A 13,295-nucleotide genomic window follows, 5' to 3' on the forward strand; every position below is an offset into this window, starting at 1 on the left:
GGTGACTATTGGTTAGATTAGGGGGAATACGATATTTATGTTGGGTTTGGACACATTAGTGGGAGATGGCCAAGGGACGTCAAAGCAGAATTGTTCAGAAAGTTGCAAAGGGGAAGCTGGAGCTCCAGTGGGCCAAGAACATAAGAGAGAAACTCAGAGCAAGTTGTTCACAGAAGTGAGAATCAGAGAAAGATTTACCTCACTTATTGTTAATTTTCTTTTAATAAAATTTGTTATTTTGAAGTACCTTCTGCACCTTGAACCCACCACCCTGAGATCAAGAGTCGCACGCTCCACTGACTGAGCCAGCCAGGTGCCCCTACCTCATTTTAAAATAAGATATTCACATCAAAAGGATGGGTAGGGGGCACACCTCGTGCACTGGTAAGGACTAGCACCCGTATCTTTGATACATGAAGAAACAGAAATCCAGAGAAGCAAAGTGATCTGCTCAAGGTCACACAGCAAGTCAGTGACAACATATTCTCATACCCACTTTTCCTGACTTGGAAGGTCCAGTTTTCTTTGCGTCAGAATTCAGGAAGCTTCTGAATTTTCAAACATGCCTGCTTTACAGTAGACACTCAATACCATTTCCTGATAATCAAAGCAGAAAAATAACAGGCAGGAATTTCATTTCCTTAGTTTATTGAAGATGACAACAGACTGTTAGGCTGTGTATGAATTACAGCGAGTAGAAATCCAGTTCAGAACACAAGTTGTACATGAACAGAACATCTCTATTTAGACTCTTGCTCCTTTTATGTTAATTTAACAGAAGCTCTAAAGCTTTGGCAGAGAAAGTCAATAACAGCCTCATTAAAGTGGAAAATACCTGCCTTCCACTCTTCTGCTATGTCTTGAACCTTGTCTCTACCTTGTAAGCCAACTTATAACTTTTTTCCCTTTATTTATAAAAAAGAACTTCTTCCCTCCCATTTCATTTAGAAGGAATGCTCTTCAGTGCATTCAGACTTTTCCCCACAACAGCTGGGGGTTTTTAGAAACTGCTGTAAGTTGCAAAGTGCTTTCAAAACATCCCATACTTACTCCTCTCTCTCTTTCCTCTCAAATAAATAAATAAATGGGTATTTGGACAATAATGACAGCAGAGTGTCAGGGTCACTAAAACAGCTATGCAATCTAAGAAGATGGAATGGGGAAGGTGGAGAAAAATAAGTGAAAAACCAGGAGGCTGTAAGAACGTTGAGCTCAACTTTGGAAACTATCAGGGTTTCCATCCTTTGGTCCTCTGCTAATACAAAACAGGTGGGATAATAATGACAGTGCCTCTCTCCTCCAGTGTAGTGACTTAAGACTGAGGAGCTAGATATGTAATGTATACCAAAACTGGACACAGAGCTCAGCTTTTTCTTTAACAAACCCCTGAGTTTGAATCTGAGGCCTAACCCTTAGTAAGACTTGAGTAGTATGGGGCCATTCCCAAAGCTCTTTGAAGGACAACGGAGCTCCTAGTTAGCCCCTCAAAACCGGGCTGGGCTACAGGACTTGGCCTCAGAGCCTTCTCTATGACTTGAAGGGAGAAGAGCCTCAGGGTCTTCTGGCCTGATCCTAAGTCTGAGGAAGAGAGACCAATGCCATGGGTCACTTGTTCCCTTCTCCCTCTGGCCCAGGTGAAGCCTAAGCTCTGGTCATTACCCTACAGCCCCTTCCACTTCCTGTGAGACTCCTGGCTATCTCCAGCTCAGTCACTCATCAGCTTCCGCCGACTGTGTGCTGCTTTCTGTTCAGCTTTCTGGGGCAGCATCCAAACCAAGTTTTTTCTACCAGCAGCCAATTATGGAAATACAGGTATACAAGAAATCAGGCCCAGGGAAAAAGTGCTGTGGGCTCTTGTTCACAGAGCTACCAGCCCTCAGAACAGCAGCCCTGACTGGCGTTCTAGGTGGGGGTCGGGGCTACGGCAACGTAAAGAATACCACAGACATATTCACGGTCCCATCAAAATGCAGATTTTAAGAAAAGGTATGTTAAAGGTGTGTTTAAAATTAGTAATATGAAAAGAATGAGTGAACATATGGATATCACCAGACTACAGAACTCAGTGCATAATAAGAACATTCACACTCACACTCACACCCACAAATGGCCAAGTTTTCTCACCCCACTAATGGCAGAAATCTCCCTGCCCCCACCTTGATTTTAACAAAAGAAACTAAGGCAAGAGTTCAGCCACCAAGGAGGGTCCCAGCTCTGATGCAGGGAGGGGATGAGAATGGAGTGGGGCCATACCTTCACTCAGAACCAAAATGACCATCTAACAGAGAACACAGTGGCAAGAGACCCACAACTAAGACGGTGGATGGAGTTTCTGTCTGCAACTTAGGGTGATATCGGGGACTTGCCTGAGCTTGAAAGATCATATCTGCACCAGAGCTAGGATGACTAAAAGAGAGCTTATCACGTAAAAGGAAGCCAACAGCTCCTCTGACTGAATAAATGCTCTCGAAGCAATAGAGCTGCAGCCTCGCTTCTGCCTGGTGGAAGGCCATGAAGGGGCCTGGCTTAAGTAACAGTTATGCTTCTTTGCTTCAACCCCACCGGGGTAAAGAAAGTCAGTCTGTGACACTTCAATGCCTAGACGATATCAAACAAGGAGGTCAAGGTGGCCTCAGGGTCACTGAGGATTCCAGGTAACAATGCTATTTCCACGGCCTCACAAAGACCTATGTAAATTGGACAGGATGCCCACGATGCAGTCCCATTCTCTGCTGCTTCTCCTCAGGGCCCAGTCTGACTCCATTCCAGGACAGAGAGAGAAAACTCCATCCTCCTATTTCAGCAGCAAAGGAGAAGTCAGTTGGTTGCAAAAGGCCTGACTGAGAAGCTCCAGAACTAAAACAAAATAAAACCGGAAATGATACTTGAAATGCAACTGAAACCAGATCTGGTCCAAGTAGAGAAGGCCACGGATGTCTGAAGAATCAGGTCTCACCGTCCATTCCCGACAGAGGCACTAGAAGCTTCACATAAGGACTCATATGTCAGTTCTGATGGAAATACCCGGTACCTACAAATTGTCACAACAGATTGGACCCCACCAACCTAACAAAGGTTGATTTACATGGACGTTAGACAAGTCATTAAAAAAAAAAATCATAATGATAAGAATTAAAGGAAAAAAAAAACCCAAGTGGGGAAAGTCCTTGAAAGGGTGGCTCAGTTCTGCATTACATGTGACCCTGGCCCCTGGAAAGAGGGTTTAATGCGCCTTCTTCAGGTGGCCTCCAGGACGGTGGCCTCTAGGGCCAAGGCTTCCGTGGGTTCCTCCTCGTAGTCTGACATGTAAGACTCCAGGCTCTGTTTGGCCAGCAGTTCCCGCCGGGCCTGCAGCCGCTCACACCGGGGACAGCTTCCAGACTTGAAACAAGCTTTATGGTAACACGCTTTACATTCTATTCGGGTTGGGAAGAGAACAGAGAAAAACTTGTATTATCTCAGGCTGTAAGTAAGTCACTGTCACAGCCACTTCTCACCACCAAGGCTTGGTACGTCCAGGCTGAAAACAGGGAGTTGTGGAGTCAAATTCAACTCCTGTTAACAGGGAAGGCTGAGGGAAATCAATTAGCCTTGGGTTCAGTCTTGTTTGCCCACTCAACAGCGGGCACTGGCCCTTACCTTCACAGGTCCGGCACTTATGGAGCTCAAAAGGAAAGATAATGTCATCCTCATTCTGACAGAACTCACAGATGAAGCCCTTGGCTTGGCAGAGCTGGGGAGGAAAGGGACAGGCAGCAAAATGAGAGGCCTCATACCAGGGACGGGGACCAGGGGATGAACACGTGAGGGAAAGAGCAAAATACAAATAAGACTTGAGTGGGTTCTCAGGGGTTCTCGTGCCAGTTGGACTCGGGAGCCTGAGAGCCAAACTGGGGCCAGGACTGGGCAGTGTGAGACAGAGCTTTAAAGTGGCTATAAGAGAGCTTGAGAAACTCCAGCTACAAGAGTGGTTTGCGACGTGGGGACGAAAAGGAAGGAATGGTGCCACAAAGGGCTTCCTGAAGTCAAAATTCCAGTGTGGGTGATGATTCTATTTTGAAATAGGAACCACAGCCAATTAAGATAAAATGTGAAGACAAGGGCACTTCTCCAAAATAACACCCAGCCTTGAGTCAGATTAGAGTGAAGTCTCATTCCCCCTGCTACACAGGATCTCTACATATGCCCTGTTTTAGGCTTTAATTCCGGGACTGTCACAGGAACATACATCAGGCATATTCTAAGATGTGAAATTCTAAAAATGGAACTTCTGAATTTCTGGCACGTTGGGTATGTCAAGGACAATAATAACCTGCATCTATAGAACGAAGCGTACAAAATGCTTTCACGTAAATTATGTCATCAGTTCTCAAAAATCCTGAGAGGAAAGGACAAGGGGTATTATTATCTTTGCTTTAAAGACAAGAAAATTGAGGCTTACTGCAGAGAGGGCAACATATTTCCTCTGGTCACACCGATCGAAAATGATAAAGCAGAGACCCGGTCTAGATTCTAGCTCCAGGTTCTCCTCCCACATGAGGACAATTCTATAGTGAAGGCCCCACTCAGTCCTGCCCATTACCCAGGGGCTATGCCAGCACCTCATCCTCTTCGAATTCCAGGTTCTTCAGATCTGGATGATTTAGCCTTTCCCCAACCCAGGGAATAGCAATCCTGCCCAGTTTCTGTCATAGTGCTGACAGGCCATGTCAACTTCCTAGAAATGCATGGCAAGAACATGAGTCCATCCTACTCTCCATATCCCTAAGGAAGAGCCCAGTTCCGTGCTAAAGGGAGACCATCTCACCATGCATCGCTCTACGTGGGCAGCCCCTGCCTTGGTGAGCTCAGCAAGCCGGGGCCCCAACTCCCCCTTCCTGGTTGCAGTCAAGTCATTCAGTGAGTACAGGTGAAGATCCTCGGTCAGGTGGCCTGGAACTGTGTCAAAGGAATCCAGAAGCCTAAAGGAAGTGAGGGGAAGTAAGCAGGCACAGAAAATGAACATTTTGTGCAGTCCATCAAAACAGAAGGATCCCTATTCAGAAGCAGGACAGGGAAGAGAAGAGTCCCAGGCAGAGGCAATGAGGGTGGGCAACACTCAGCCAGCCTAGGTGTTCTAGACCACCCCAGACCCTCCACACTGCTAGGTATCTGGATAAGAGAAGGGCCTTTTATGCCCTTCTGCAAGTGATTCACGCCAGCTTGCAAAGCGTGGTAGGTCTGCCCTGGATAGAAGAACCAGAGACTCCCCCTTCCAGAGAGAAGAACAGAGACACAGTTCCTGCCATAGGCTTCTTGTTTACCATTTCTGGAGTTGTCTGCAAATCTCTCTATTCTCCCTCTTCACATAATAAGGGACAACTGCTGGGGCATGTCTCTTTCAGAGACATTAACCCAGCAAGAGGCCTCTGGCCTCCACATAAGACTTACTCTTTGGCCAGTCGGCATGTCTTGAACATGTTCTTCATGTGATACAGCTGAATCCGCAGCAGCTGAAGAGGAAGATGTTGTGGTTGAGTGGGGGGTAAGACCAGGTATGGAGACGAGAGAAAAAACCATTAGAATGACCAAGACCCTTGAACCAAGGGGACCCAGAAGCTTTGCATGCAGCAGCCAGAGCCCAACGTTTCTCTATATCTGTAACTCAACAACTTGCTTTAAAATGACCTCCCGTCAGAGAGGCGCCCCCCTCTGCTTGGCTGGGCTCCCAAATCACATACACAACTGAGAGCCACTGAGAAATCCAGAATTTGAATTTCCCAGCTGCTACCCTCTCCTTCCTTGAGTATACGTTCAGTGCAGGGAGAACTCCTGTTTTTGTCACTGAGTGCCATCTACGGCTTCAGAGTGGAGGTGGGGAAGGGCGGGGACTGAGAACGTATGCAGAGAAAGCATGAGTGAGGAGATGGTTCCAGCTCTGACAGGATGACACAGAGGGGTGTGGTGACCTGGGCAAAGCTTGTATGAATAGAGGGAGGGGATGAGGGTTGAGGAGGGTAATCTAGGATGTTGCAATTCAAGGCTCTCACCCGGACTTGATTGAGCAGCTTGACCTTCCTATAGAGGGCACTGTTGATGTCCTGCACATTGAAAAGAGGATCGTTCCAGATCTTAATGAGAAGGTCCTTGGAGAAGTTGCTGACATAGTACTTGCTGAAGTCCCACTTGCGCAGAACCCGGCTGGGGATGACCATCTGGGCATTTTCATGGCAGCACTGACAGAAGTATTTGCCCAAGTACTCACAGTACCGCAGCCGCTTGATATAATCTGGAAAAACCAGAAAATCAAAGGTCAGATGTGGCTTTCCCATCTACAAACCGGTGAGGCAGCACCCCTAGCCCTTTTCAAAGAGCAGGAAGGGATGACCACCTAGCTCCATCCACCTCAGTATGCGCTCCCAAAGCTAGTAGAAACCCACGGAGTGTGGCCTGTGGTTTTTGTGTCCCCCCAAAGGCCACTGAGGACGCAAACCTTGCCAGAGATGGTAAGATCCAACTTCCAAGCACCTGGCCTGAAGTACCCAGTCTTCTTCAGTGCACAATGCTGGTAACGTGCCCACAGAAATAACTTCTCTCTGATTGCCAGTGACCTTGGCTAGACCTACCTTCCAGGTCCAGGCCCCTTCTTTCCCTTTCCTAGTTCTGCTCTGCCGCCTCCCTCTCACTATCTCCCTGACCAGCCCCTCTGCTGAGTGTGTGAGGTGGTACAGCTGCTGGAGGTGGTATGGGGGTCCTAGGGGGGTGGGAGAAGATGCTCACCAGGGTCGGTCCGAATGCCACACCCTGCGCAGCGGTAATTCTGCTTGGCCACCGCAATCTTCCTCCTGAGGAGAGAGGGAGGGGATAGCTTTGGCAGATACCAGCTACATAAGGCCTCTGGCATGTCAAGGATAAGGAGGCAAAGACAGGGCTCCTATTAAGTAAGTATGGGGAGAGGGGGAGCTCACATACTGTGTTTTAGAGTTGGACCCAACATACCCACTGGGAGAACCAATTCAAACTGAGGATTACTAGGTGAGGATTTAGGTCTAGGCAGGGACAGCCCCCAATAATGAACCACACTTCCTGTACAATTATATGAGATGAGAATAGGACACAGGGAAAGAACAAGAGGAAAGAAAAGCATCCATCTTAAGAGAAGAAAACCAAGAAAATCTCACAAAACTACTGGGAGGAAAGCAATAATTGGGAAGGCCAGTGATACCAGACCTCAGACCTTATCTCTGGTTAGCTCTGGGAAGCAACAGGAGGAGCAGGAGTAAGACTTGTGACAAGACGGACAATCCCCTCCCTCTGCTACTGAGTTACGGGTGGAGGCAGAGACAAAAAGGTGAGAAGACTGCCCCAATAACCCAGAGGATGTATCCATTTCCCAAAGGACACAGACACTGGCTACTCACGTCGGAGCTGGATGAACATTAAAAATGATCTGAGGCCGGGGTGGGGCCCACTCCAAGTTGCCACGAACACGAATCCGCAGCTTGTAGATGTCAGCATGCTGCCCGTCATCTGGTGAGATGGGCAGTGAGTCAGGGATGGGCAGGAGCTGCAGGAGAAAAGCACAGGGTGATCAAACACAGATAGTCTGGGGGAACACTGACTTGACCCGTTGGCCATCACAGGAACACAGTTAATGACAGACATTTCAAGAACACTTCAGGTAAAGGTGTTCGAGGAACCTTGGCCCTCAAAACAAACCACGAAGGCACCAGGCTACTAGAAAGGTCGGCCTTGTGTTCCACGAAGCAAAAGGAACAGAAATGGCATTCCAGTGCGGTGGTACCCATTGCTGATGCTGTCCCTGAACCTACCCCAGGGCCCTTGCTATGCTATATGCAACTTGTAGAGCAAAGGAGAATATGAACAGTTCACTTTTTCAGTGTCTCAAAGGTAGTCACAACACAGAACTTCCACCTCTGGGTCTGGTAAGCAGTCATATGGAATAAGGAGAATGAAGGAGCCATTATCTCTTATTTTGAATATTGCCAGGGAAAACCCAGGCAAGCATGTATTCATTCATTCATTCTTTCTTTCACTCAACACACTTGTAACAAATGGCTTCTATGAGTAAGGAAAGAAATATATAGACTCACTCTAGAAGAGGGGTAGGTGACAAAAGAGAACAGCATCAGAAAGGCTCACACCCTCCTGGAGCTGGACAGTGGGAGAAAAAACAGCTGAAGAGGAGTGCCTGGGTGGTACAGTCAGTTAAGCATCTGCCTTCGGCTCAAGTCATGATCCCAGCTCCTGGGATCGAGTCTCACATGGGGCTCCCTGCTCATCAGGGAGTCTGCATCTCCCTCTCCCTCTGACACTCCCTGTGTTCATACTTGCACACACTTTCTCTTTCTGTCAAATAAATAAAATCCTTTGGAAAAAAAAAAAAAAGAAGGAAAGAAAAAAAGCTGATGCAGTCTACCTTCTGAGGGGCATCGTGCTCTGGAACTAGCCATTCCAGCTCTGAGGCAGCTGGGAGCTGCATGCCTTCGAACTGCTTCAAGAGTCCCATGGCCACTGCCTCCGCAGATGTGGAGTGAAGAAAGCAGTGAGAGCTGGAAAGGAGATTCAAGGAAGGCTGAGTGTAGAGAAAAGACAGGAAGATGGGAGCCTTCCCTCCAGGATCTGATATTATGCCTTGTGACTTCCAGGCTGAAAACATTGCCAGCACCCCCAGTCGGCTTGGCTTCTTTTCTCATCATCTTCAGACACACGAAGAGAGGAAAATATATTGATCTTATGGTCTGAAGACTTTGGCTCAAATCCCACTTAACAGCATTATACAGCACTGTTAGTTAAGGATTCTATATCACTTCCCTTCTCAAAGCTTCAGTTTCTTTAACTGCAAAATGGGGGTTATAAAACCTGTTTACAAAATCAATAGAGTAAAGCTGCCTTGCGAACAATAAAGGACGATTTGTTGCTCCCAAATGGCCCATTATTTTCCCTAGTTGTATCTACAATGTGAAACCGGTTCAATTAGATTTCATAATCAGAAATCATGATCACTGTTCTCTCTTTGGGGACCTGATCTTCTGGGGGCCTCTGGTATCAGCATCGTCAGCAGAGAAGAAACAATCCATACTGCAAACTTTGCCTCCACCAGAGCCTACTCCGTTTAAACGAATGATCCCAGGGGGCTTGCCACCATCAGGTAGGCCCATCACTTTAACTTTTACCTTGTCTCTTTGTGAATGTGGCTACTTCATCTATGGCCTTTCCCATCCATACACCAAGAACTGGGTTTGTTTCTCCATATACCTAAGGTTTTATTGGGGGTAGGGAGAGTACTTACAAGGATTGAGAAGAAGTGAAGGATTTGCTGTTTGAAGCTGTGCTCCTTCTGATGTCAGCATCTAAATGGAAACCAGAGATAAGGGGAGCAGGAAATGGGAAAGGAGGAGGTAAGGGATAGTAATGGAAACCATGCCAAGCTTTTGCCAGCCCAGCACTGAGGGTAGGGACTACAAGCTACATTCTACACAGGATAAGGAGCAGAGACCAAGTGAAGCTCTACACGTAATTTATAGTTTGGCTCTGTTCAAGTCACAACAAGGCTGAATTAGTGACATTATGCACAGCATGGAGACAGTCAAAATGGCTACAAATCGAGGTGGGAACACAAACTCAGATTTGGTGCAAAACAGTGAATGAGAAAAGGAAGCAACCTAAGGCACACAGGGACACACCCTCTATCAAGCAGAAACACAAAGAAGTTATTCCAATCTCTCCCTCGTTCCCTAAATCTCAAGCCCTCTTAAATGATAAAATCTCAAGATAAGAACTGTCTAGCTCTTTTTTATATCAAAATCGGACTTAATGCAGAAGTTGGATCATGGAGGTAACTCATATGATGTTAGGTGGAACTGGAGCTTTGCTCCTAACGTCTGACTGCTATTGCTACTGCTTCCGAATGTGCGAAGTCTTCTGTATCCTTATAAAAGCTTCATGGAAGGATTTCTTTTCTGTCTGGTGGAACGGGAATAGAACTTCTCTATGACTTGGCAGCTCCTTGGATGCCTGGTAATCAACAAATGTTCACGGAGATACTCAACATGATCTTTTCTATAGAACTCTAAGGCATAATGGCAGAAATCTATGGCAGACATTCCAAAGCCCATTTCCGCTAAAGGATTTTGAAGAGGATTCCTAATAACAATATGCCTGAACTCCAAGGACCTTGTCTTCCCAAATATGTTTGATGGGGAAAATGTGAAAGAGAACACTCATGTTCAAGAAAGGCAGATAGAGTGTATTCACGTCATGAAAACAAGACTGTTGTGGTAAGTCTCATCCCTCGTTTCCTTTGATGCCCGCTGGAAGGACATTCTTTTCCTAATTAAAGCTACACAATGATCAATTTGCTGCATTTGAGCCCCTCACTAGAGCTTTAGTTGTCACTTGGCAATTGGCCATAAGTAGCTCAACTGTTCTTCATGCTTCTTCTGTATGTATATTTTTATATGCGCCACTAGATCATAAAATCTCCTTGTGAGGAAATGAGAGCTTGTCTAATTCTTCTGCTTGACCCAAAATACTTAGTACAGGGCTCTGTATATACGCCCTGTATACTCAAAGAATATTCCTAACAAATCAATGTTTTCAAAGCTATATACACGAGAAGAAATGATATCTGTCAATGAATTTTCATATGCTCTTTAAGCACAGAAAAGATTTAAGACAGCAACAAAATTTTTCACTAGTAAATAGCAAATTCTAGTTTATTTAACAAAGTTCACCTATATCACATTTTCTATCTGACTTTATACCACCAAAATCCAGATCTCAATACATTGCTAGTTGCCTATTCCATTCTAAATAGTACTAGTGAAGGAAAAAATAATTCTAGGCAACAGCAGACCTTCACAGACCATTTGGTTTGTAGCATTTATATGAATAATACTTATACTGCTTTGAATTTGTACATAAGTCTTGTCTTGCTCTTATAAGCCTGACTGTTTTGTACATAATAAGTTTTCAGAAAATATTTCCTAAATCGATGATTAACTGGCTAAAAGAAAAAAGCAAATACCAGCCTGCTGGGAGTGACAGAAAGAAAAATGAGAGAAAATCTTAGATATCCTTGAATAACGAGCTAACCAATGTTGCTACTGTATGCCCAGGCTATTAAAGAAAATTCTGCACATCAGAGAGAAGTGGTGATAATTCATGGTTGCTAAGGAAACCATAGTCTTTGAAAAACTATTTAGTAGTTCTTCAACCTCAGAGAAAAGAAATTATTTTTTTCTTTGAGAGGAAAAAAAAAAATCATTCTCTGCTCTTTGGAATACGCAGTCTAGTCCTACTTTACCACTTTTCTTCTTTTTTACCAGAGGTTATGATGGCTTCCTACCTAATCATGAATACTTCCAAGAGCGTGGAGGACCACACAGGTTTGGCTGTGACACTCTCACCCTGGGAGCAGAGAGCCCCTGACATCAAAAGAGACATCCCACCTGACACTGGCCAAGTACCGCGAAGGCCCTGTGGGTCCTGGGCCTCTGCCGCATTCTGCCGACTCTCTGGTCAGTTCAAGCATGTAATTACATTAATGTGGTTGTACACTAGTTGAAGATCTGGATGAAAATTAAGGATTTTTCCAGGGTCCAAGACAGAAAATTAAGAAGTAAAGAGCAGAGGAGACCATTATGTTAACCTAATTATGAAACTTTTAATTGATTCTTTGAAAAGGATCTGTTCCTAAGAGAACAGATTTCAAACGCACCTGATGCTTTAGATAAGGTTATTACTGCTGACTGAAAAAATTCAAAATGACATGCTATAAGAAATTTTGTATGCCCAGACACTGGTATTGGGATGATCAGGAAAGAACTGGTTAAAACCTCAGCAAAATCTGCAAATTTTTAAACAAAGTGAGGTACAGGAAGAGATTCGACTTCAGAATTTACTGGCCAGTCTGACATTGGTTTCCTTCCTGCTTTCTTTCCAGCAGATAAGGTGATACCCAACGCACTAGAAGGCCTAACTCCATTGAATTTTCTGTAACTGCTGACTAGACAGGAAACATTAAAAAATGGAGAATCACAATTACTCTGCTTTTTAAAAAAGAAAAAAAATATTCAGAAGGGCAGTGTGGGGAGAAGCAACTGATTACCTGAATTGGACATAATTGAAAAACTTGTCAGAAAACATGGTTTATAACTTCTGTCTTTATATATTATGCCAGTTATCAACTTATTGCCTTTCAGCTCCAAACCTGCCCTCCTTTTTGTCTGCTCCATGATGATGGAACCCGACTCACAGAGTGGCCCTCCGCCAGACGGCACCATGTTAAACTTTGTCAGGAGCTGGCACTGTGGGGACATTGAGGAGGAAGGGGTTTCTCCTGCCGAGTCTGCTGTGCTCCTCTAGGCAGACTCCTGCATATAGGACACATGACTTTCCCCTGGGGAAGCACACCTTCATGAAGGTGGCGTTCTACCAGAATGCCACCGGCGGAACTTCTCATAAACAGCTTCCCCCGGCACCTCCTGGGAAAGCTTCAGGCAAGTGCCACAGGCTTGGCACCTCCCATGCACCACCTTCCCCAGCGTCTCTCAGCTCAGTTCTGAGTATCTCGGCACCTCCCTCGTGGCTGCCTCTGCCAGCTCCCCACAGAAGGGTTTTCTGGTGCTGTTGGCCTGGTACAGCATCCCCAGGCCCTCTCTTAGGGCAGCTCTGCAGCCTTAGAGAACGTATCCACCTCTGGATCTCAGCCTTGGGGATGTGGGTATCTTCTACATGTGTTCCTTCCTGGGTGCTCTCCCTCGGGCCCAGGGATACTGACTGCTACCTGTATCTGCTATTCCTGTATTCTTTAGAGTTCTTTTCATGCCTTATGAGCCAGTCTCCTATTACTTCAGTCCCCCATGACAGTTAATAATTCTTATTTTAAATCTTCCCTATTCAAATTACTCTGTGGTTTCTGTTTCCTGATTGGACCATGACCAGATATGTGCATGTGGAAGACTGAAATTCTAGAAGAATCAACAAAGGAAGATAAAGAACAATTGATAAAGCTGTGATAAAAGGGAAGGTGGGATAGAGAACAAAACTCTAAACCTCAAGAGGCTGAAAAGACTGTCTGGCATTGGGAGCTTATGAACAACCTCATACCAGTGTGGCAGATACCATCAGAAGAAAATGATGAAATAAAAGCAGCCAGAAGCAAAAGATCACATGTTGTAGGATCCATTTATAGGAAATGTCCAGAAAAGGCAAATCTATAGAGACTGAAAGATTAACAATGGACTGGGGCTTGGGGTGGGAACAGAAATTAACTGTAAATGGACACAAGT

General features: G+C 45.5%; 1 protein-coding gene across 12 annotated transcripts in view; it reads right to left on the reverse strand.

The window, feature by feature from the left end:
• Positions 1-631: 631 nt before the first annotated feature.
• RUBCN (rubicon autophagy regulator) overlaps positions 632-13,295 on the reverse strand; it is a 55,379-nt gene continuing 42,715 nt past the window's right edge. For 11 of the 12 annotated variants that reach the window (XM_045088768.1, XM_045088767.1, XM_045088766.1 and 8 more), the window contains 9 exons: positions 9,293-9,353; positions 8,420-8,552; positions 7,401-7,546; positions 6,760-6,824; positions 6,030-6,268; positions 5,431-5,492; positions 4,808-4,961; positions 3,640-3,733; positions 632-3,416 (listed from right to left, as the gene is read on the reverse strand). In XM_045088768.1, the coding sequence (XP_044944703.1) occupies positions 3,238-3,416; positions 3,640-3,733; positions 4,808-4,961; positions 5,431-5,492; positions 6,030-6,268; positions 6,760-6,824; positions 7,401-7,546; positions 8,420-8,552; positions 9,293-9,353 (1,133 nt within the window). In that variant the 3' untranslated portion in view covers positions 632-3,237. Of the gene's footprint in view, positions 3,417-3,639; positions 3,734-4,807; positions 4,962-5,430; positions 5,493-6,029; positions 6,269-6,759; positions 6,825-7,400; positions 7,547-8,419; positions 8,553-9,292; positions 9,354-13,295 lie in introns of those variants that run through there. The other variant, XM_045088770.1, reaches the window with a different exon arrangement.

The sequence above is a fragment of the Mustela putorius genome, unplaced genomic scaffold (assembly GCF_011764305.1).
Source record: "Mustela putorius furo isolate JIRA1106 unplaced genomic scaffold, ASM1176430v1.1 tig00003834_pilon_pilon_pilon, whole genome shotgun sequence".
NCBI lineage: Eukaryota > Metazoa > Chordata > Mammalia > Carnivora > Mustelidae > Mustela > Mustela putorius.